General features: G+C 47.8%; 2 protein-coding genes across 6 annotated transcripts; one reads left to right on the plus strand and one right to left on the minus strand.

Moving 5' to 3' along the window:
* Nucleotides 1-160: 160 nt before the first annotated feature.
* Nucleotides 161-24,071, minus strand: HAGH (hydroxyacylglutathione hydrolase). 5 transcript variants are annotated; one of them, XM_032460141.1, is made up of 10 exons: nucleotides 23,900-24,071; nucleotides 14,284-14,459; nucleotides 13,670-13,734; nucleotides 11,446-11,563; nucleotides 10,402-10,510; nucleotides 8,069-8,204; nucleotides 7,620-7,721; nucleotides 1,522-1,623; nucleotides 981-1,060; nucleotides 161-475 (listed from the first exon to the last, which is right to left on the minus strand). In XM_032460141.1, the coding sequence occupies exons 2-9, from the start codon at nucleotides 14,386-14,388 to the stop codon at nucleotides 988-990; spliced, it is 810 nt and encodes a 269-aa protein (XP_032316032.1). In that variant the 5' UTR covers nucleotides 14,389-14,459; nucleotides 23,900-24,071; the 3' UTR covers nucleotides 161-475; nucleotides 981-987. The 5 variants fall into 5 exon arrangements, 4 of the variants coding, with proteins under 4 accessions (XP_032316032.1, XP_032316029.1, XP_032316030.1 ...); XM_032460138.1 differs by lacking the exon at nucleotides 23,900-24,071 and adding an exon at nucleotides 16,954-17,107; XM_032460139.1 differs by lacking the exons at nucleotides 1,522-1,623; nucleotides 23,900-24,071 and adding an exon at nucleotides 16,954-17,107 and having other exon boundaries at nucleotides 8,101-8,204.
* FAHD1 (fumarylacetoacetate hydrolase domain containing 1) lies at nucleotides 17,232-19,835 on the plus strand. The gene has a single exon (XM_006174019.3). It carries the CDS (start codon nucleotides 17,541-17,543, stop codon nucleotides 18,204-18,206), a length of 666 nt encoding a protein of 221 aa, XP_006174081.1. The 5' UTR covers nucleotides 17,232-17,540; the 3' UTR covers nucleotides 18,207-19,835.
* Nucleotides 24,072-24,216: the final 145 nt, after the last annotated feature.

The raw sequence follows: 24,216 nt of genomic DNA on the forward strand, positions 1-24,216 counted from the left end.
TTCTGGAAAGTCCGGACTTGAAGCACCGAAAATACAGGGCCTGCCGGCCTCGGCGGGGGCAGAGGGGCCACTCTTGTTGAGGCAGCATGTAGGGGTTCACAAGGCAACTGTGGGGACCCCATGGACAGACCGGAGACAACACACAGTCTGCAAGCAGAGCTTCCAGGAATAAACACTTTCTAAACTTATTCTCTCATAAATATGCATTAGAACATTTGATAACACAAGCAAAGGGCTCTAAAATTAACTTAAAATTAATCTGAGACTGAATTTCCTGCAGTCCTGGCTGGAAATTCACCTATAACAACTGAATACCCAAATGTGCTTGAAGGCAGAGGTGGCAGCAGCCACAGGCGCCCAGGCCTCACGGCCACGTCAGTCCCGGGGCACCTTGAAATGGTCCTTCTCTTTGCGGATGGCTCTCATGGTGGTCACGGGGTCCGTCTCACCCGCGTGCTGCTGCACCGTCTTCTCCCTGCGGAAGCCGAGCACCAGGCTGCAGGCTGCACACGGCGCCCACAGGCCCCACCGCCCCTCCCAGGGCAGCAGGGAAGAAAAGTGCCTGGAGGAGTCAGGATGTTCTCAGAAATGAAACAGGACAGCTACCAGCCAACTTGAGTTCTCCTAACTGTGGGAAACACGCTGGGCGTGCCACCCCTGCTGGTGTTCCAGAAAGCGGGGACACCAACTCCACACGGGCATCCGGCACTGCCCAGCGCCAAGAGGCTCACCGAGCACAAGTCTCATCTGCCTCCTCTCCTCTAAGGTCAGAAAGGACCCCACACCCCTCCCAGGGTAGCAAGTGCTCTCCTTTCTCTTAAGCAGCAGCATCTGATTCTTGGCTGTACTTAACAGATTTCAGGGCGGTCTCCTCTACCACCTGGCTCTTCAGGAGCTGTGGTGCTGGACACTGTTCAGCTGTGCCCAAGTGAGGCAGGGAAGTCACCCGAGGATGGCGTGGGGCCCGCCCGCGCCCTCACCTCACTCTCATGAACGGGTTGTAGGTGAACTCCTCTGCGATGGTGGACGGCACCGTGGGCTCCCCAGCGCTGTACTTCTCCTGCAAAGCAAGCAGGTCACTTTAATACGAAATGTCTAAAGCTGACACTTCAGAGGACCTTCTAAGGGTCTTCAAACACTGTCCGACTGAGAAGGCAAAGTAGCAGGAGGTCAGTGTGAGGACAGGCCCCTTCCCTGCCCTTGAGAGAGACGCGAGTGTTCCGGCTGCCACCAACAACCCGTCTCTCCTTCCCTTGCTGTCTTGGAGGTGGAGGGGGGACATGGAGCTTTCTTTTCATGAATACGAAGCTCAGGCCTTACGTTACAGAAGTAACAACCAGCAAAGATGCAGCAAACAGAAAAGGGAACACCCACAGCCACGCCCCCAAGACAGCATATGGGTCATGAGCGCCTCCCTGCCGGAAAGAACAGTAAGGAAACAGGTGCCCCGGGCCCCTCCCCTGGGACAACATCCCCCATAGGGAGGCTCTCATGCCACAGGGTGTCTGGACAGCTCGTCACCTCCACTCAGGATGGCCTCGCTCCTGATCAACACTGACCAGGAAGACGGAGAGAAGACGCAAACTGGGACGTCTGGCCAGCTGTCCACTCCTATAGAGACTCCTACAGGAAGAAGTCACAGTTAACAGCTCGGGTCTCCCTCCCCGCATCCCCTGCCCTTGTTGGGCTGACCCCGCGGACCCAGGGTCAGTGAGTGGACAGCCGCTGTCAACACCCACGGCTAGGCTTCCTGACCACTGGGGCCCTCAGACCCAAGGGTCCCGACCCCACCCTACACTGTGAGCAGTGGCATCAAGAAGTATCCCTTTAACCACTGAAGGGGTGTCAAGTAGGGGTCTGGTGGGAGGTCAAGGTGAAGGCTTATTGCTCATCTCTGAACTCTGCCTTCTGGTGAAAACAAGCTTGGAATGTTTTATAACACTCCCTGTGCTTGCTCCACTATTCTCACCCCTCCTAAGAAATCTTCCTCCACCTTTTATGAGGGAAGAAAACAAGAGAACTCATCTAAAGATTTTAAAGTAGGTCCTTATAAGTATAGTTGGGGGAGTGTAAACTGTCACAACACTTGGATTACCTATTAAAATGAATGTTCACATAGAGGAGTTTTTTCCTGCAGAAGCATGAAGCACACAGAAATGTAAAGACTTATTTTTGAGAATGTTATTCACTGCAGGACAATTCACAAGAGCAAAAAAGTTGGAAACTCTAAATGTCCTCCCTAATCGGACAGGTAAAATGATTTATGGATGACATCCACACATTAATATGTTTCACTTATTAAAAAGAATGAATGTAAGATGGATGAATAGGCAGTGATAAAATTAGTAAAACGTTAATAGAAAGTAGGTGTTGGATTATAAATGTTCACGATGAAATTCCTTCATCTTTTCTGTGTGTGTGAAAATTCTCATAATAAAGTATTGAAAAGGCTGAAAAAAAGTTTAACACAATTCAATGTAGCCTATGTGTCAGAGGAGAAATCACAAGGGATATTTTTAAATATATCAAATTGAAGACAACGAATATATAAAATATCAAAATCTGTGCTGTTAAAGCAGTACTTGGGGGTGAGTTTTTAGCATTAAGTGCTTATATTAGAAAAGAAGAAAGATCTAAAATCAATGACCTTAGGTTCCATACTAAGAATATAAAAAGAAGAGCAAAGCAAATACAAAGGAAGTAGAAGGAAAGAATTTAAAAGTTAGGAGCAGAAATTAGTGCAATGGAAAAACAAAGAAAATTAAGGCAAAAGTTGTGCTTTTAAAAGATCAATAAAATTGATGAGAACAATGAAGAAAAAGAACTGCCAATAACAGAAATGAAGAGGAGACATCACTATTTAGATCCAACAGATACTGGCAGGGTTGGCGGGGGTGGGGAGAGGTGGGTCATATTGATCTGAAAGTAAAAGCTAAAGCTACAAAACATCCAAAAGAAAACATATGAGAAACATTTTTGACCTTGGCAAAAACAAAGGTTTCTTAGATAAGAGGTACAAAGTATGAACCATAAAAGAAAATTAATACACTGAAATTCATCAAAATTTAAAATATTTGCTCTTCAAAAGACATTGTTGAGAAAAATAAAAGGCAAATTACAGAATGGGAGAAAATAATCACGATACATGTATCTGAGAAAGGACTCGTGTTCAGAATGTACTTTAAAAAACCACACCTCTTATTACTCAATAAGAAGACAGTCCAATTTCTTAACTGGGCAAAAAATCTGAACAAACACTTGACAAAATGGCCAATAACCACATGAAAAGATGTGTAACGTTTTTAAGCACTAGGGAAATGCAAAGTAAAACCACAGTGAAATACTACTACATATGCATTAAAATGACTAATATTAAAAAGACTGACAAATACCAAGTGGTGGTGAGGATGTGGAACCACCTGAACTCTCATACTTTGCTGGTGGGAATGTAAAATAATACAACCACTTAGGAAACCAGCTTGGCAGTTTCTTTACAACCCAGCCACTCCACTCCTAGATATTTACTCAAGAGAAATTAAAACATACATCACACAAAGACTTGTACACAAGTGTTCATAGCAGCTTTCTTCACAATGGCCAGTAACTGGAAACACAAATGTCAACTGACAGATGAATAAACAAAATGTGGGGTATCCAAGCAAAAGACTATTACTCAGCAATAAAAAGGAATGAACCACTGATACATGCAGTAACATGAATGAATCTCAAAGTCATTCTGCTGAGTAAAAAAAGACCCAAGAATACATACTCTATAGTTCCATTTATATAAAATTCTTGAAAACGCCAACTTAGTTCCAGTGGCACGCTGAAGCACGGCAGAGAAAATGAGGCATGAGGAAGCTTTCAGCGGTGATGGAAACGCTCTGTATCTTAACTGCAGTGGGAGCCATTTCACCGGTAAACACATCTGTCAAAATTCACTCAACTGTTCAGTTTAAACTGATGCAGTTATTACATGTGAACAGAACTTCAACAAGCTTGATAATAAAAAGGGGAACAGTATGAAAACTGTATCAATAAATTTGAGAAACTTGATAAAAAGACAAATTCTTTGAAAGATACAAGTTGTTAACAAAACTGACTCAAGAAGATGTAAAAATCTAATGGCCCTATGTAAGCTAAAGATGTTAATTCATAACAAAAAACTTTCCACAAAAATTATTCATTTTTGAATTTTTTTAAAGTTTACTTCACATCTTTTTTTTTTTGTACAATTTACTTTATTTGGGGGGGGGGGATTCGCTTTATTGATTGATTGAGGTACTGGGGATTGAACCCAGGACCTTGTGTATGCTAAGCATGTGCTCTACCACTGAGCTATATGCTCCCCCAACATTAGTGAATTCTCACAAACATTAAAGGAAGAAATAGTAACAATCATAGAAGAACTCTTTCAGAAAATAGGAGGAAACACTCCAACTCATTTTATGAGGCCAGCATTACCCTGATGCTAAGACCAGGCAAAGACATTCCTAGAAAATAAAACCGACTGATACTGCTTATGAACACAGCCGTAATGAAGACACCATGCCTAAGGTTTATCCAGAAAGCAACATTTTACCATTTGAAACCAACTAATATACTTCACCATATTAACAGAGTAAAAGAGAAGAAAAAGATGACATAATAGATGAAGAAAAATCATTTGACAAAATTCAACATCCACTCATGACAAAAACTCTCAGAAAACCAGGAATACATGTGAACTTTATCAACTTGATAAAGCAGACTTACAAAACACTCACAGCTACTAGCACACTTAATGATTAAAGACTGAATGCTTTCCCCCTAAGACTGGAAACAAGACAAAGGTGTCCACTCTCATGTCTACTTAACGTTGTCCTGAAGATCTCAGCCAGTGCAATAAGAAAAATAACTAAAAAGGCATATACATTGGAAAGGAAAAAATAAAGCTATCTATTAATTGATGGCATGATTATGTGATGAGGAATCTATGAAAAATATGCTAGACTAAGTTAAGCAAAGTCACAAGAAACAAGATCAAAATACAAACTCAGTTGTATTTCTAAAGACTGTCAATAATAGTTTACAATAAAATCCAAAAACATGAAGTATTTAGGGACACATTTAACAATAGGTACAAGATCTTTAACACTGAAAATTACAAAATATTGCCGAGAAAAATGAAACACCATAATAAATGTAAAGCTATACATCATGTTCATGGAAAGACTCCATGTTGTTACGATCTCAGTTCTCTCCAAATCTTCTCCTACAACACAGTTCCAGTAAAAAGCCAAGCTAACTTTTTTGTAGAATAAGATGATCCTAAAATTTATATGCAAATGCAAAGGACTCAGGAAACCCAAAATCAATTTCAAGGAAGAATAAAGTTAGAAGATTTATATTACCTGATTCTCAGACCTAGGATAAGCTACACTGATCGGGACAGTACAACTAACACAAGGATAAGTCACGCTGACTGATGAAGCACAATATAGTCCAGAAGTAGATTTATGCCTACTTGGTCCATTTTACTCAGGAAAGATGCCAAGGTAATCCAATGAGGAAAGGGAAGCCTTTTCAACAAATGGTGCTGAGCAACTGGATGTCAATATGCAAAAAAGAGAACTTCTACCCTTACTTTACACCACAACCATTAACTTGAAATGGATCATTGATCTAAATAAAAACTTAAATAAACATAAAAGCTAAGACTATACAACTGCTGGGAGAAAATGGAGGAGAAAGTCTGTGTAATGTCTGGGTATGCAGAGATTTCTTAGGTAGGACACAAAAGCATAAAAGAAAAAGTAAACTAAACTTCACCAAAAGTATTAATTTCTATTCTTTGAGAAACACTGTTAAGAAAATGGAAAACCAAGCCACAAACTGGGATAAAATATCTGAGCTATATAACTGACAAAGACCTATTTCCAGAATATATAAGGAATTCTTGCAACTCAGTAAGAAGACAACTCAATTTTTAAAATGGAAAAAAGATTTGAACATACACTTCAAAAAGAAGACATGTAAAAGGCCAATAAGCACAGGAAAGGATGCTCAATGTTATTAGCCATCAGAGAAATGGAAATCTAAAAACCATAAGGAGCTACCACTACACATTTATCAGAATGACTGAAACTTAAAAGGCCGACAAGACCAAGTGTAGGTGAGCGTGGGCAGCACCTGGAACCCATGCAATGCTAGAGTGCCACATGGCTCAAGTACCTGGAACAGTCTGGTAGTTTCTTAAAAGTTAAACATACACTTAGCACACAACCCAGCAATTACACACTTAGATACATGCCCACAAGCAATGAAAACATGTGTCCACACAAAGACTTGCTCCCAAACGCTCACAGTAATTTTTATGTATAATAGCAAAAAGCTGGAGACAACCCAAGTCCATCCTGACGAGTGGATAAACAAACTGCAGTACAGCCATACGAGATTCTACTCAGAAATGTTTAAAAAGCATGAATGAATTAGATGCTGAGGAAAGGAGCCAGATACAACAGAGTAATGTACTCAGACTCTGTTTATATGAAACTCTAGGAAAGAGTAATTTTCAGTGAGAGAAAGCAGATCAGTAGTAGGGGACTGAATGGAGCAAGGCAAGGAACCTTCTGGGACAGAGGAAATGTTCTGTATCTTGACTGTGGGGGTGACATGGGAGCAAACACTGTCAAAATTCATGAAACTGTATACTCTTCACTCAAAACAGGTATGTTTTATTGTATGTAAATTATCTTCAATAAAGAATTAGTTTTTAGAAAGCAGATAACCAAGAAAAGATTGAGTTCAGTATGTAGGGACCACTAAGGAAAGAGCAGTAAGAGCCATTATGAAGTGAAAAGGAAGCCACAAAACCACACACAGGATGAGTTTTTATGTTAAGAAAAAGTATTCTTATGTGCACACTGTAAAAAAAAAATGGGATGCTCATCAACTCATTAAGGTAGTGTTTGAATTTAGTAAGTATGTAAGCCCACCCCCAAAATTGATAAAGATGGTTGACAAAAACAGGTGATTTATAAAAAAACAAAACTATGAGACCATTACTCACTGAATTCAGCAGAAGGGAGCCCAGCACCTGAGGCCTCTGCAGTGTGTGTGTGTTTGAAGAGGGAGGAAGACAGACCCGAGTCCAGGAGGCCGTCTTCGGCCCAGCAGTGTTTCCAAACCCCCCACAGAAGCCGCCCCCAAGGCCGAGCCACGGAGTACATCCTGGGCCATGGTGGAAATAAAGACCTTTCAGACAAATAGCCTGCAGGATGAATTCTGCTGTTCAGGAGATGGCAGGGCTGGTCTCCCCGAGTGGGACGCCAGGGAGCTGCCACACGGCCCTGCAGGACCCTGACACAGGAAACAGGCTGGGGGCTGCTGCCTTGGCCTCACCTGGGCGCTTGTTGAAAATGCAGAATCCCAGGCCCAGCCTGGACCCCCCGAGTCATAAGGGATCTTAAGCAGACAACCAGGGCTTCCTCACACAAAGCTGGGCCATCTAAAACCCGCCTTGTCCGTGGCCTGGAGGAGCACTCTCTGCACACTCTGGAGATAGTGCCATGAGCTCCGTACTCCCAGGGAGGTCACATGGTGCTGACCCACAGAACAGGGCTGTGCATCCCACTCACCTTGGCCCAGGCCAGTTTCTCCTGGATGGCGGCATTGCTGGGCTCCACGTGGCGGGCAAACTTGAGGTTGTTGATGGTGTATTCGTGGCCACAGTACACTCTCTGAGGAAAAAGCCAAGCCTGCAAGCTCTGAAGAGACTCACCAACCCACCCTCAAACCCCTCAGGGATGGCGTGAGGGGCCCCGGGCCATGTCCGGTGCAGCACCCACGGAGATGTCCCTCAGGACAAGGACACTTCTTGAGTGTATGTTAAAAGACAATAAAAAATACACCAAAAGAAAAAACACGCCTCCAGAAGTAATGCCTCCACCCTCCCCCTCCTCCCAACACTCAGGGAAGGCCTACGAGGCCCCAGTGGGGAGAGCTGGCCCTGAGTGCCAACAGCCCCAGAAGGCCCGGCCAGAGCTGAGGGGACGGATAGGGAGAGCTGGCAGTGTCCTCCCACCACCTGGCTCGGGCAGCTGACGGAGCGCTGCCTACTGTGTCTGGAGGGAGCCGGCCCAGGACCTCGAGCAGGGCTTTGTACATCTCATCCGCCGTCCCTTCATAGAACTTCCCGCATCCGGCCACAAACAAGGTGTCACCTGAAAACAGGACAGCCATGGAGCTGGAGGGGCTGCCCGCAGCACACCCCTCCTTGAGGGGTCAGGGGTCTGCCCTGACCTCTGTGCTGACCGGGCCATAGCCCCAGACCTGACCTCCACCCCGCCAGGGCCCAGAGATGACCCAGAGTCCTGGTTCCCACCCTCCCCAAACCTTTCCCCTCAAATCTCACTAACTGGTACTGCCAGACTCCAAACAGCAATTTAAACTCAAATTTTAGGGTCACTCTGTCTCACTACCCAGTCCCATCAGCTGTAGCTCTGAGACCCACCCCCAACTCCTTTTCTCCACCCATCCAGCAGTCCCTCCCAGGCCAGACCTCCCGTGACTTCCCTTACTCCCAACAGCCAGCACTATCCTGTAAGACCCCCGAAGAGCTCACTGCCTCCTCCCACCTCCCTGGGCCTTCCAGGAGCCTCTCATGCAGAACCACAGCCCTTGAGGGCCTTTGAGACTCACTCCTTCCTGCCTCAGTCCATCCTCCACCTGACACCCGCCAAGTGTCCACAGGCTGCTTCCCTCTCTTGGGCTTTTCCCTGAGAAGGGACTCTGTGCCCAGTGGGAGCCCACGGCACCAGGCCCCTGGGCGGGGAGGGCCTGGGACCCCACAACACAAAGCGACAGTCCTCCTCCACCAGCACTTGCCAGGTCTCTTCCCAGGGAGCCCCCAGGCCTTCCCAGGCAGGGGTCAAGGCCCACCCAGTGGCCGGGATGCAGCACTGCCCCTCAGAACAAAACCACAGGACAAGGGAGTTGGGCTAGCCTGTGAGCAGGGCCTCAACATGCAGTACTAGGGCTATGCCCCTGAAGGACTCCACAACTTCAAGTCTGGGGACCAGCGAGAAGCCAAGTAGACCCGAGAGGAGGACGGGCCATGCACAGGTGCGGCAGGCTGCAGGGTCAGGCCCTCCGTCAGGGATGAGCAGCACCTGCTACTTACAGGCCCTCCTGCCACCAGGGCCAGGGAGCCAGCCTGGGCCTCCGCCATGGGGCCATGTCCTCACCAGCAAGGACACTCAGCGACCCCCACAGCCCTCCCCTGGCAGCGGGGACCACCAGTATCTCCCTCTCACCCTTCACCATCAGCTGCTAAGAGCACTGGAGGCATCCTGCCCCTCCCCCATACTCTGCAGAGTCAGCCCACCCCTCCCCTCCCTGCACACCAGAGATAATTTTGGACAAGCTACAGAGATAGTCCAGTGGCCCTGTGTTTCCCTTCACATTAATGTCCCCACCCTAGACCCGATGAAGGTTTCCCATCAATGCCCGTTTTTCACTCCAGGAGCCCACATTTCATCAGCTTTTGTATTTTCAAACTTTCACTGCAGTTATATCACGACTGCAACTGAAATCTGGGGAAGACTCAGAGATTAAAAACTGCTTATACTCACTAAACAAGCTGAGGTGGCAGAGGGGCCCTGCAGAGCCAACAGGCCACCTCTGCCTGCCCATGGCCACTGGCTCACATCACCCTGAACACTTTCGTCACGCGGCTGCTCCGCTTCACAGGATCCCCAACAAGCATCCACATTCTTCCATTTTCTCTCAAAGGGGGAAATACTTCCAATTGCTGGAAAGGACTGCTTGCCCCAACTGAAGGCAGCTCACAAGGCCTGACGCTGGCAGGGCTTCACCGCCACCTTCTGAGCTCTTGAGGCCACTGTGTAGGGCACCCAGACGTAAGGCTGGACTTTGCCGGACCCACTCGGCTCACAGCACATGGAGGGAGGGAGCAGCATGATCACTCAGCACCCGGAATCAATCAGGGTCTGGCTGGTTCCCCTCCTCCTGGCTCACTGCCCCCTGCCCCTTACCTGCTTGTTTGCTGCAGGAGGTAGTGGGGGCTGGGACTGCATCCCCACGAGGCAGAGTCGCTGAAAGGCTTGTCCCTACATGCCTGACAGTGGTGACCAGGATCAGGGGGAGCACGCAGGCCAGCACCACCAGGAGGTAGCACTCGCCCCCACGTTCCCACTAGGGTTGCCTGCACCCCAAATGTGTCTAAGGCTGAGTCCCAGGCTCTACCCTGGGGCCATGGTCGTCCCTACAGAGCCCAGCACAGTCTGCCTGTCGGGAAATGCTCTGCTTCTCTGCCCAGAGATTTTCAAAGCCATCCCTATGCCAAGAGAGTCTTTGCAATGAACGCCAGACCTCCAGCAGACACACCTGAACACTCACCTGTGAACACGGCAGGGGGCTCGGAACTGTTGGGCTTGCTCACAAAGTAGCAGATGTGTCCGGAAGTGTGGCATGGTGTCGACAGGCACTTGACATTGAGTGAGCCCACCTTAAACAAAGCACACACTGGCACGTGCTCCCTGCGTGCGGGGGGTCCGTCCTAAGGCCCACAGACGCTCCCAGACCCACGCCTGCCCCACAACAGGAGCTGCCGTCAAGGGCAAGCGGGCACCCATGGATGCTGCTCCATTTAGGAAGTCCTAGATCTTGACGGGACCCAGTCGTCATGGGTGCCCCCCAGTGCAGGGCCCCCCTGGAAGCTGGTCTGCTGGCATGCAGAACCCAAGGGGCTGATTTTGTTCTCTCCTCAAAACCGGGTCAAATCTGAACTAGACATCTTGCCAGAAAAGATGGTTTTCCTTCTTAGGTGCTTGGGCTTCTGTCTTGTTTTCCTTCTCTGTCTCACCCCCTAGGTCCCTCTTTACTTCAAAAATGTTCCAACTGACCGAAAAACTAAAACAACGATGAGTATCTGTGTGACCTTTACCTGAGTCACCAAATGCTGCAGGTCCCACATCTGCGGCACGTGCTCACTCCACCCCATCCCCTGACAAACTGCCCCTAGACACTCCAGCTGCATCCCCAAGTAAAGGACATCTGCCCACATAACCTCATTGCCATCACACTGAAGAAACTTAGTATTAACGTGAGAAATGATCCCACATAGGGTCTGTTTCAATTTCCCTGGTGTCTCAAAACCATGCCTATGGCCTCCCCTCACCAGTCACCATCTGCACACTGAAGCACTTACAGCACTCGACAGAGGGGACTGTCCAGGTCTGGCAGCCCTGAGAGCCTGTCCACCCATTTGCAGGCCAGGCTGTCTCCTCAGCCCAAGCCCTCGAGTGCCCCTCTGGGCCCCTGGGGACAGCCAAGAGGAGGCGGTGGCAGTGTCCCCACAGGACCCCCATCCCCACACTGTGCTCTGGGGCCTGGAGTCCTGCAGGGCCACGACTGAACCCCTTCCATTGGCTCACGCCTCACCTGCAGTGTGGACAGGTGTGTGACCCTGTGAGTCAGGGCCCCAATCCGGTCATCACCCCCATACACCTTCAACCCAGGCTCCAACTTGACCAGCTTCTCGTTCCCGCCAGCGTGGTCCCTAGAAGTCAAAAAGGAGAGCTGTGGCTACTGCTGATCCGAAGAGGAGGTTGCCTGCTTTTAAACCCTGCCCAAACACAATTTTTATTTTCCCCAGTTACACTTCTTAGAAGTAGAAATGCATCTTCCAACCCAGGAAGCTCACCTCGTGTCTGTCATGACTCCACTGAAAAGAACATTCTCAGATACCCCATTTCCAAGAGAGGCACCTCTGTGCCCCTGCCCTATTGCTGCAGAAGCTTCTGAAGCAGATGAACCAAATCATAAACACCCATGGATCCCAAACTCCGGTGCATCAGAGTCACCTGTAGATCCATAAAAAGGCCTGACTCCAACCCACACATCCTGATGCAGAGGGCCCGGGGAGGCTTGTAGGGCGGGAGTTTTAAAAGTCCCCTGGGTGATTCTAACTCACAGCCCAGCTAGGACCCTGAGCAGATCACATAGCTGACTTTTATAATGCCCAGCTGCCAGAGGGCAAACTGTCCACCCAGGGACAGGCCAGCTCAGAATGACCTCCCCAGGCAACTCAAATGTGCAGCCAGAGTTGAGGAACTTCCTGGACACTCATCCAGGAGCTCCCCAGTTCAGCTTGACCAGCACTTCAGAAAGAAGGTCGAGAGAAGAGCTCCACTCCCCGGCCTTGTGGGGCTGGAACTGCAGCGAGGCAAGCCCAGCTGGGGTCCTGGACTCGGGGCAGGGCTGGGAGTGTCCTGACCCTGGAAGATCAGCCTTGCCAGGACAAGGCAAGGGTTTTCCAATTGCCAGGGCACACCTGTTCCTCACCACACATTCCCCTACGGACTCCTTCAACAGGCCCAGAGACAGCAGGGCTCAGAGATAACGGGCAGCCAGCCCTCCGCTCCCCTCCACTCGGAGGCTGTTACATGCAGGCCAGCACCAACGACTCAGCACACTGCCAGTGGGAGGGTGGCACAGGCCACACCCTGGAGCTCAGGGTGGGGCCTGATCTAGGGTTTTATGTTCCAGCATAAACAAAAGGTGCTGAGAAAAACCCCAAAGCATCACAATGTGGGAAAAATGACATCTGACATGGGGGTTACTCATGGTGGGAGAGAGAAGTAAACTGGGAAAAGCTTGGCGCGCAGGAGGCTCCATGGAGCCACATGGAGGCCGAGGGAGTAGGGGACACCTCGGCACCACAGAGGGTGGACTTCCTGAGAGAAAGGGCGGTTGCATTAAGGAGCCATCATAGATCCATGTCCTAAAGTCCCTAACTTGCCAGGAATTAACACCTGATGCCCCAGAGGTTAACCAACTCCAAGGCTCTCACTGACTTAGTTACATCAACCACCAAGTTTCCACCACTTAACAGATTCTGGCCAAACCACATCAATATGACACTCCCACAGAGAAGTTGGAAGGCCTCCTTTCACCCAAGGACATACCCTGAGCTTGGCAAGATGCCACAGGAATGGGTTCAAAGACGCTGGCTGCCCTTGGGTAGTTATTTGGAAAAGAAAATTCAGAGCCAAATAAACATTTTTCCTAGCTTTGAAGAGCCTCAAAAGTTTCAAAAACCCAAAAGGGCCTTGGGCAGGCGACTCTAGCCCTAAAACCCAAATATCGGTGTTTTGGGTTTTTTTCCATCCTTCAGCCTTCAAATATCAAAAAAAACCCCACAACCTCTCCAAATATGACTGCTGGATTTTTTAAAACACTAACGTCTAGACTAGTTTATTCCAAAACATCAAGGCCAGCTTCCCACCACACAAGCCCAAGAGCCTTCAAAGATGCTGCTGGTGGTTCTCCCAAGGCCACAGGACCCACAGCATGAGCCTCCCCCTTCAGAGCCCCGAAGTCTCCAGACCCCATCACCAGGCCCGAGGGACACGGGGCAGCAGCACAGAGGCGAGCACCCGGACCCTCGTCAGAATCCCACGGGGGCTGACGCACAGCTCACAGGTGTGGAGGGGAGAAGAGCTTCCAGGGCTCTGGGCTCCACCTGTGGGAGGGCCTGGGGAGCCTGCGAGCATCCCACCCTGCTCCGCCTGTTGGACGCTCACCCTTGGAGCACACGTGGCGTAGCTGTGAGGCCCAAGTAGCTCTGCCAGCTTGGAAGAAGTTCGGCCTCTGGAGCACTTACCAGTGGTGGTGGGTGGTGAGCACGGTAGTCAGCTTCACTCCGTACTTTCTCACTGTTTCCACAACCTGCAACCAAACAGGGGGCAGGACCCAGGCCACAGTCACACCCCCAGCACTGGCTCACCGGCCTGCCTACAAAGTGGGGGTGCCCAGTGGAGCCCAGGATGTGCCAGGTCCTGTCCTGACCCTACCAACTTGTCCCAACTCCAGGAGAGCAGGGTGACAAGGTGGCCTTTTCCCCTCTGGACTCCACTTGGCAATTCAGCCCCACCGATAACGTCTCCAAGCCCCTTAATCCAAGACCACCACCCTCAAAGGCAGCGCCAAGGGGCAGAAAGCCTGGAGGAAGAGAAGACAGTGCTGAGAAGGGCCCTGCTTCTCTGTGCCCAGGCACTCTACAGACAGAAGCCCTTTTCTCTCCACACCAAAGCCTTTGGTTGCCTCCACCCTTCACTGGCCCTCTGTCCCAACAAGAGAGTGGCTGGACACTAGTTCAATTGTTTTTCAAAAACCAAATGGGTTGATTTCTATTTAGCTTTGGCCACGTTGCAAGGGCACTGTGGTTATCAAACTCATCAGGAGATGAAGAATTGGTTCTGGGGCCATGCGTCCCACCTTCTGGGGCTGCACCGGGTCCACAATGGCAGCCTCTTTGGTGTCATCATCGATGACCAGGTACATGTAGTTATCAGTCAGAGCAGGCAGTGACTCAACCTTCATGGTGCCCTGTTCCACAGTCAAGCTCTTCCTGAAATCCGTGTGATGGAGAAAGATTCCCAGCAAGGCTGGACCTGAAGACAAAGTGCTGTTCCAGTCAGCATCCATGAGACCACACTGGGCTGAGACTTTGAGCAAGCCCTCACCCCAGCAGTACTGGCATCCGGGGCAGTGGCATCCCAGGGATGCGACATGGTGAGCCTCGAAGCGTGAGGCTCACCAGGTCAAGTTTTCTAAATTCTCTGATATAGGAGAGGATATCCTCATTTAACCGTCTATTAAGGAAATAACAGAACATGATTCATGTTCCTATTTGTAGCAATCAGCTCTTCCAGATTTAAGATCCTTATATTTTCTTTTTCAAGGGTTCTAAGAGGACAGAAGTGCCAGCCTGTGGCTGTGACTCAAACCACTATCAGATGTGACCACTACCAGTTCTGGGGTTATTCACATTTGATTCGGAAAAAAGACCATGTCGAGTGAAACCCAGAGTGAAAGTGCCAGGCCAGGCTACTTTCCCACGGCACACAGCTGCCTCTCCGAGCTAACAGAGTCTGCAGCGTGGGCAGTTGCTCACAGCCCTTCTCAGGCCTCCAGCCAGAGAAGAAACAATATTCACTTTTAAATGGCAGGAAATCAAAATTTGGATAACACACAAAAACCACCCAGGGCCCAAGAAACAGTAAAGCTGGCCACAACTGTTCCAGAATCAAGTGTTCAGGATACAGAATCACCATCCAGCTGAGCCAAAGAAGGTGCCAGGGTGGGCTGGCAGTGACTGGGGGCAAAAGCAGCCTCCACCCAGTAGACAGATGCCAAAATATTTTCAACAACGAAACTTCTGTTCAACCTGAAAATTCACGAAGGTCTCAACAATATTTTAAGTCAGCATGAAAGGGATTAAAACCACAAAAGGTGCCAGAAGACCGCCATAAATTCTGGAGTATGTGCTAGGGTGGGGGGCCTCTCCAAAAAAGGGATCCAGAAAGCAGGCAGCACCAACCGCCTGACAGACCACGTCTACAGGGGCCGTCTGATGCAGAGTTTAGGAGTGTCTGCCGTGGCCAGGGAACTGCCTGAATTACAGCCTTAAGGATCACACAGAGGTATCCAAATCCTCCTTTTGACTACCAGCTGGGCTTTTTCCAGGCCCTTCTCCTCATGCTCAGTACAACAATATGTTTATATTATCAGGTTTCTGTGACGTGCCACCTGCTCTCAGCCCCAATACCTACTATCCAAGCCCCAGGAGGACTAGAGAGCAGAGTTAAGGGCAAGTCTTGAGACACATTTTGGTTTGGCTTCTCTTGATCGGGGCCCCTCCTGCGTGGCATCAAATGACTGGGGCTGGGCCCCCTTTGAACGAGGCAGCTACTTCCTCACAATTTCCCTACAGTCCCACTTACACTATCTGCCTGACTCCTGACACAGAAACTCTGAGCTCTGATACTTTGATGAGCTCCCTAAATGTAATGGTGACACATCAAACCCCCTCCAGAACCTTGACTGCTTTCAGTGAGATTTGAAAATGGCCAAGGACAGCTTCCCGTTTGCTCCATACCCCGACCTAGGGCTCTGTGGGCATTTCGCTCACTGCTCACCAGCTCCAAAGGCTCAGCTTAACCTACTGCCCCTATTGCTACATCAGTCTGATAAGATATCAGGAAAAAGAGATTTCAAAATCAAGGTCAAAATATTCCAACAAAACAAAAGGTAAAACAGTGAAAATCGAATCTGATAGCTGAAAGGGCAGGCCCTTGGAGGTCAGGGCGTCCAAGGCCTCTCATTTTAGAGGTATGGAAAGGAGAACCAGGGAGGGCAAGGGTCCCACAGCTCAGAGAAGCCAGCTCTACCCTTGGTCTTCACTTTAGAATCGTGTGCCAAAAGCTTTTCTTGCCGGCCAAAGCTCACATGAAAAGACGTGATGTCACTTTGTGGAGAATATACACAGCATTCTGTGGGGCTTGAGTTACAGTTCCATCACCCCAGGGAATTAGAAACACAGGGTTGGAATAGGGTGGGGATGGATGGATGTGGAAAAGCTCCTAACCTCCAGGAATCAAGGAGGATGCGGGCGCTCGCTGACGCCGGGCAAACCGTGGGAAGGCAGGGTCCCAAAACAGGGCTCCCGAGCTTCCCTAGAACACACATTTCCTTACCTAGCACAAATCCTCCAGCAACCCCCAGCTGACAAGTTACCCTACTCTGTCTTCAGCCCTCTCAAAGTCTGACTCAACTGCTGTGTAGCCTTTTCTCAACCCCAATCGGCTTGCCTGCCGACGTCAGCGAGGGGTTAAAATCCTGTGTCAAAAAAAAACAGCGTCAGCCGCGGCGGCCCCGGCGGCCCCGGCGGCTCCCTGCCGCCCCACCTGTGCGACCCCGGGCTGGAATGCCTTAGGGAGCGCCGCCGGCCTAACCGCCGTTACCCTGGCTACGACGCCGGCCGGGACCCTCGGGTTGGGAGCTCGCCTGGCTTCCGCGGGCCGGTACCCGTGGCCCCGGCCCCTGTCAGACCAGCCCCTTGGCGCCCTGGCATGCCTGGCTCCGCGCCGGCCCCGGCCCACCTACCAAGGCCGCGACGGGCGCAGGCGGCTCCCAGCGCAGAGAGGCTCCGGCGGCCGAGCAGCCCGCAGCCCAGCACCATGACCAGGGCGGCGGGCGGGCGGCGGGCGGGCGGCGGCGCGTCGGGCGGGCGGGCTGCACAAGCCGGCGTCAGCACACCGCGGCCAATCACCGCCCGCCTCCCAGCCCCTCGCCAATTTGCGCTCACGCCAACTCCGTGCCCTCCGCCTGCCCCACATTCCGGCCAATTAGCGCCCTAGTCTCGCCCGAGCCCCCGGCCAATCAGGGCTCGCGTCCACAGCGGTACCTGCCCCGCGCCCGGCTGCCTCGGGCCTGAGGACGACGTGAGAGGCGGCGGTGGCCGGAGAGCTGCCCAAGAGCCTCCGCCACTCTCCTGGGACCAGGCCGCATCCCGAGGCCAGTCATTCCTGAGGCAGCCACTGGACAGCGGCTCCCAAGAGGACGTGCGCCGTGACTCCCGAGCACTCGGCGGATTCAGCGGGATAGCGCTCCTAGGTAGTTGGTCCTCTCTGGGAAGCCGTAGGCGCCCAGTGGCAGAGTCCACGTGACTCCGGGGACAACGGGCAGAAGCCATGGCTGCCACCAGGCCGCTGTCCCGCTTCTGGGAGTGGGGAAAGAACATCGTGTGCGTGGGCAGGAACTATGCGGATCACGTCAGGGAGATGCAGAGCGCGGTACTGAGCGAGCCGGTGCTCTTCCTGAAGCCGTCCACCGCCTACGCCCCCGAGGGCTCGCCGGTCCTGATGCCCGCCTACAGCCGCAACCTGCACCATGAGCTCGAGCTGGGCGTAGTGATGGGCAAGCGCTGCCGCGCCGTCCCGGAGGCCGCGGCCATGGATTACGTGGCCGGCTATGCCCTGTGCCTGGACATGACCGCCAGGGATGTGCAGGACGAGTGCAAGAAGAAGGGGCTGCCTTGGACTCTGGCCAAGAGCTTCACGGCCTCCTGCCCCGTCAGCGCGTTCGTGCCCAAAGAGAAGATCCCTGACCCTCACAACCTGAAGCTCTGGCTCAATGTCAACGGGGAACTCAGGCAGGAGGGTGAGACATCCTCCATGATTTTTTCCATCCCCTACATCATCAGCTACGTTTCTAAGATAATGACCTTGGAAGAAGGAGATATTATCTTGACCGGGACACCAAAGGGAGTAGGGCCTGTTAAAGAAAACGATGAGATCCAGGCTGGCATACACGGGGTCGTCAGTATGAAATTTAAAGTGGAAAGGCCAGAATATTAAGTCTATACAAAGCCCCCTAATTTATTAACACAAGTTTCAGGGCAGAAGAGAACGAGACAAAGCAAGCAAGCAAGCAAAGGTTATTTAATTAAATATGACATTTTTTAAATTAGAAGCCAATTTTTAAAATGATTGGATTAACTGAATCACAATGCTGTACACCATAAGTTACAACATTGTAAATCAACTATACTTCAAATAAAAAGGGGATGTAAATTAATAAGTGATTGTATTGCTATACCTCAACCCAAGGAAGATGGACGCTCCAGGAAAAACCTGATCTAGAAGAGTTGGACCAGAAACAGAAATGAGAAACAGTGCCTTCTAGGAAACAACAAACCACGTGCTCAGAAGACTTCCTCTCCTAAAACTCTACTGGATAAGACTTTTTTCATTGGGCCATTTCTGGGACCAGGTGTTCAAGACTTAATATCTGCAAAGGAAGCAGAAAAGTACGTTTCATCAGTGTTTCCCAAATTTTCTTGATCATGAAAATCATCTGGAGGTATTTAAAAATAAAAATCTCCAAATTACTGGCCCATCCCAGGCCCAATGTATTAATGGAATTAATTAATCTCAAGTGCTCCAAGTGATTCTTATCACGGAAATGTAGAAAAACACTATTCCACATAATAGTTAATTAAAAGTTTTATTTAATAAGTGAGCAATTAATGAATACTTCATTTGTTTACTTAGGGGGTGTATTCTGGCCCACAGATTCTGAGTTTGGGAGATAATTTTGAAAGTATTGTTTCCCAAATGAGTATGCTGTCTTTTGTGTGGCCTAAAAGTATACTCCACCCCCACCCCAAATAGTGGTTAGGAGGAACACTTCCTTGTTAAGGGGCTTCAGACTTTGGTCTTTGGCCTTTGGCCTTGTGAGCACTGTGCTTTATTAACAGAGTTAATCAGCACCTATACCTCCCGCCCAGCTTCAGGGAGGTCAGATGTCCTGGGAGTGCTACTTTTGCTCTCACCTCCTCCCTTCTCTGACAAAAGCTAGGTGAGTGCACAGTACAGCTATCAGAGTTCCTGGTGGAGTCCTTTAGGCTTAGGCAGGGGCTCCTGCTGGATTGTAATGCTTACTGAGCACTAAGTACTACTAGGCGCTGTACCAAGAGTTTTTTATGTATTATTTAATCTTCAAAAAAGTTGTGAGGTTGGTATTACTACCATCTCTGTTACACAGATGGAGACATAGATTTATAGGCTAGCCAGCCTGGCTGTATGGTCACTCAGCTGAGTGGCACAGCCAAGATGTAACCCAGCTATCCCAAGACCAAAACCTGAAGTCTTGACCACAATGTAGGCTGCATCTTTTAAGTAGATATATTTAAAAATTCAAACATTTCGGTATTATGCCACCCCCACATTTAGAATTTATTCTTGGAAGGGCCATAATTGGATTTGTTTATAAAATGTCATGTTAATCTTTTAATAAGATTTCTTTTTTTAAGTGTTTAAACAATATATATTATAGAAGAGTCAGAAAATATGTATAAGCAAAAAACCAAAACACCCCAAATTTTGTATGCCGAGACAGCCAAAGTTAAGCATTTGGTGTACATTCTTCTGGATGTATTGTTATCTTTTGAATAAAATTTATACCATACACTTTTCTTTTTTTCACTGTATATCGAGACTGTCTTTTCATGTCAGTCAGCACATTTCTGCTGCACTGATAACTTCAGTGACTGTGTAAGATTCTGAAGTCAGTCCTCCATTTTTTTCCATTGAGACAAAATGTCCCAAATGCCATTTTTGTCCTAGTAGCTATTTCCTTTGGCTAGGGTCCCTTAAGGGGGGAAGAGATGAATCAAGGTGTGCCCATATTGAGAGTTTATTAGTAAAGCTAGCAGACAGAAGGTTCAACTGAGTCAAGTCTACCAAGCTGACAGATGTGAAAGCAAGCTAAAGGTCTATGGAAGGAGCATGTTCACATGTGGCCCCCTTGGGTGGCACAAGCCAGCACCCAGAGAATGTACAGTGCCCCTGAGGTCAGTGTTCATCCAGTGGTGGCACAAGCTTTGTCACAGACAGCTAGCATCAGCATTGCAGGTGTAGAACACAAACTCCTTGACTGTGAGAATCAAAAACAGAGAGACACCATTTCCCACAATTCCTGATGTTGCTAAAATCACAATAATCCTAATACCCAGAAAATAACATTTATCCCAACTTTTAATTTTGAATAAATTTTATGTTATAAAATTGAAAGACTCGGGGGAGGGTATAGTTCAATGATAGAGTGCATGCGTAGCATGCATGAGGTCCTGGGTTCAATTCCCAGTACCTCCATTAAACAAATAAATAAATAAACCTAATTACCTCCCCCCTAAAAAAACAAAAACAAAAACAAACAAAAATGTAAAGACTAATGCACCAAACTCCATATATCCTGCACTAGATTCAACAACTGGTGACATTTGCTATGTTCATTCTCTCCCCATGTCCTGCCCTGGGTTAACCCACACACTTGTTTTTGAAAACTGAAAGTGAGTCGCAAAAACACTCTACCCTTTCAGCAGGCATCTCCTAAAAATAAGGATGTTCTACATAACCACAATACTCTCACCACAATTTTTAAAAATTCATAATATATTAATTCGTATAGCGTATAGATGGCTTGACATCTGTTCTTGTGGACTTTTAAAACATTGTTCATTATTAGGCTTTTATTTTTAAAAAAAAGAGTATTCTACATCCACTTCATATGCTGTGAATTTCTTTCCAGGTCGGTGAATATTTTCATAATCACCTTTAATGGCTGTGTCTTAGATCATGTACCCTAGAAGCAGGGCTAGAGCAGGGATAACTGTTGAGGTGGTCTTTAGGAGTGCTCTCAGGAGAAAGGAAGTGAAGAGCAAGTAGAAAGGGCAGGGAGCAAACTAAGAAAGAACAGGGTGTCAGGATTGAAGATGAGCTTCAGTCCCTGACCATCCCAAGAGGAAGTCATTGCAGGAATCTGCTCCCTCACCGTTCCTGTACCTTCCCCAGATAAGTCTCCAACCCTCATAGAAGCTGAGGGATAGGAGTGTACCTACAGGTAAGGGGGGGGATCTGGGTAGAGCCCAATATTCCCCTGTAGGTTACATAGGTTTCAAATGCTTTGTTACTAGAAACAATGATGCAAGGACTGTCCTCCATACACATCGGGAGTAGCAGATGGGGTTTGAGCCTGCAGTCACAGAGCCTGCCCAGTCAGCCACCAAATCTACCTGCTCTAGCTTGGCCCTCATGTCCCTTCTATAAAATGGGCAAAATAACAGTACTTGTATAATCATATAATACAAATAAAGTGCTTATTACAAAATCTATCACATTAAAAGTACTCAATAATGTTAGTTATTAACATTACTGTAGCAATTTAATATCTAGAAACTTATCCCAAAGAAATAACTAAGAATGTGTTCTGCTGTGAACCTGAAACTGCTCTAAAAGAATAAAGTCTATTAAAAAAAAAAAAGAAGTAACTAAGAATGTGGCCAAAGATTTAGCTACAGCCATCATTTGTAATAGCAAACAATGGGAAACATTTTAAATGTCAAGTGGTATTAGATTAATTACGTTCACTATCCTATACTCATATAATTAAATGATATATTAAAATTATATAGAATAATGATGTGAAAGTTAATTATAAATTATTCAGTGTAAAAGCAGATTATAGTGTAACCTGTATTTGTAAATTATATGTGTGTTTAATTTGGGAGGATTTATTTTATAAATTATATGCTTTAACATAGAAAGATGGATAAAGAGACGATAAAAAGTCAGGAAAGACATACAAAAATGTGGGATACTTGTACATAGAAGTTCATGGTAGCTACAATTGGCTAATCACAATAGCCAAAAGGTGGAACAGCCCAAACATCCACCAAGGTATGAATGTATAAACAAAAGGTGGCACATTCATTCAATTCATACATACTACTCAGCCATAAAAAGGAATGAAATTCTGACACGTTATAACATGGACGAATCATGAAAACATGATGCTCAGAAAAATAAACTAGACATGAAAGGACAAATGTTCTACGATTCTACTTATAAAGGTACCTAGAATAGTCAAACTCACAAAGTAGGTTAGAGGTCACCAGGGACTGGGGGAGGGAGAGATGGGGAGTTATTGTCTTAATGAATACAGAATTTCAATTTGTGGTGATGAGAAATTTCTGGCAATGGATAGTGGTGACATTTGCACAAAATTGTGAATGCACTTAATGCCACTAAATTGTATACTTAAAAATGGTTCAAATGGTAAATTTTATGTAATGTATATTTTACCACAATAAAAAAATATATATATAAGGAACAAATATATTTCCCACCAGTTTAAAAAATTAGGGATAAGAGATTATGGGTTTTCCTTTTTGTTCATCTATTATTTTCTAATTTTTCTATAATAAACACACAAAACTTTATAATAAAAAAATACATAAAAAGCAAAAACTCCAGGGTTCCCCAAGATGAATAATAAATGGACAAACATATATTGTGCTTCTGCCACATACACAGTACTGAACAACAACAAAAAACTTACCAAAGCTGAATTAGGAAAGGAAAATTGCATTGAAATGAACCAGTAATAGAAGATTAGGAAAATGATGTAGTCAGCAAACTATATAGAGCAATATAAAACATGTAGATCAAAAGTCAGTAGGACCAGGAAACGCAGCTTCTGGAGAACATTAGAGAAAGAGAAATTCTGGACAGGGGGTTATATATTTTGTGTTGATGGGGCAGAATGCTTCCTTACTTCTTTAAGTGCCAGTCTTCTGGCTAATCTACAACCAAATTTTAGATATTGACCGATTTATAATCTCCTTTAACTAAGGAGACTCTATGATATCACTGGAGGGACACAATTGCTTATTTCATCTGATTCAGGTAGCTTGACAGCTAGTCCTGTAGATTCTTACGTCATCAGATGAAATAAGTGATTGTGATGTCCCTCTAGTGATGTCATGGGGTCTCCTTAGTTAAATGCCAGTGGACCAAGAGGTGACCAAGGAGGCAGTGAGGAGCCCTCTGCTGCCCTGCTAGGCCTTCACAGGCCTTGGTTGAGGAACACTGGGCACTACATATGTGCCTACTCTGAGAATGCTGGTATTCTACACCTGTATTATGCAGTTGAAGCCAGTGGTGAAACAGCCAGACCAGCTGAGGCCCATGGACTACAGGAGCCCAGACAGCTGGTTCTGGCACCCTTGGCCCAGGCATTGGCACTTGGGGACCTGTCGCTAGAGGTCAGGACCCCAGGAGTCCAGACACAGTAGCTCCTGACACAACATCTGGGCCAAGAGTCCTTCCTCATCTCCAGCACTCTTGGACACCCACACTTCTCTCTCTCCCCAACCTCACCCCTGGCTGCTCCTGAGGAGGGGAGTATCATCCTTACCCCTCTAGCACTCTCCTTCCTTCCCTCCCTGTCCACCTTCACAATTCACCTTGCTTAACACAATCATCATCCCCCCCACAAGGGAGAAAGGAAGGAAGCCCTTCATCAGATACACTTGCTGTTTGCACAGCTAAAGTCAAGTCCTTCATTACTTCATTTATTACCTAGACACACTAGGGGTCAACTCACATCCCCACTCCATGGCTGCATATGGTAAAAGCTAAAGAAAACATTACTGACAAGTAAGTTTATCTCCCAACACCAGCTTTAGAAAAGTATTTCATATACTTACTTTTTTTCTTTTCTTCACCCCTGTGGTGGGTGAAGTGTAGTCTTTGAAGTGTCAGACCCAAACTGTGCTGGCCAAAACTCCCACACTGTGGGTCAACACCAACTGTAGAGGTGGGTCTGTGCCCTGAAGCAAGTGCCAAGTGACTGGAGACGGTGTGGAGCTGAGGCGAGCGCTGTGGGGCTGCAGCAAAGGCAGCTGAGGTGGCGGGGCTGTCATCCCATCAAAGCAGAGCAGGTCGCCCACCCTTCCCAGTTCCTAAAGACTCGGCACTGCTCATGAAGCCTCTGAAGTTGGTCTCCTCCCAGTTGATTAAGACT

This window comes from Camelus ferus, chromosome 18 (assembly GCF_009834535.1).
Source record: "Camelus ferus isolate YT-003-E chromosome 18, BCGSAC_Cfer_1.0, whole genome shotgun sequence".
Taxonomy (NCBI): domain Eukaryota; kingdom Metazoa; phylum Chordata; class Mammalia; order Artiodactyla; family Camelidae; genus Camelus; species Camelus ferus.

Bases quoted from the DNA above. Each gene is read 5' to 3' on its own strand.
- HAGH (XM_032460138.1), bottom strand. From the start codon at position 17,029: ATGGTGCTGGGCTGCGGGCTGCTCGGCCGCCGGAGCCTCTCTGCGCTG. The intron at 10,511-11,445 runs GTGAGGCGTGAG...GCTTTGTTTAAG, and splicing joins CACACCTGTCCACACTGCAG to GTGGGCTCACTCAATGTCAA. The intron at 1,061-1,521 runs GTGACGAGCTGT...CTTGCTTTGCAG, and splicing joins CGAGGCCATCCTGAGTGGAG to GAGAAGTACAGCGCTGGGGA.
- FAHD1 (XM_006174019.3), top strand. From the start codon at position 17,541: ATGGCTGCCACCAGGCCGCTGTCCCGCTTCTGGGAGTGGGGAAAGAAC.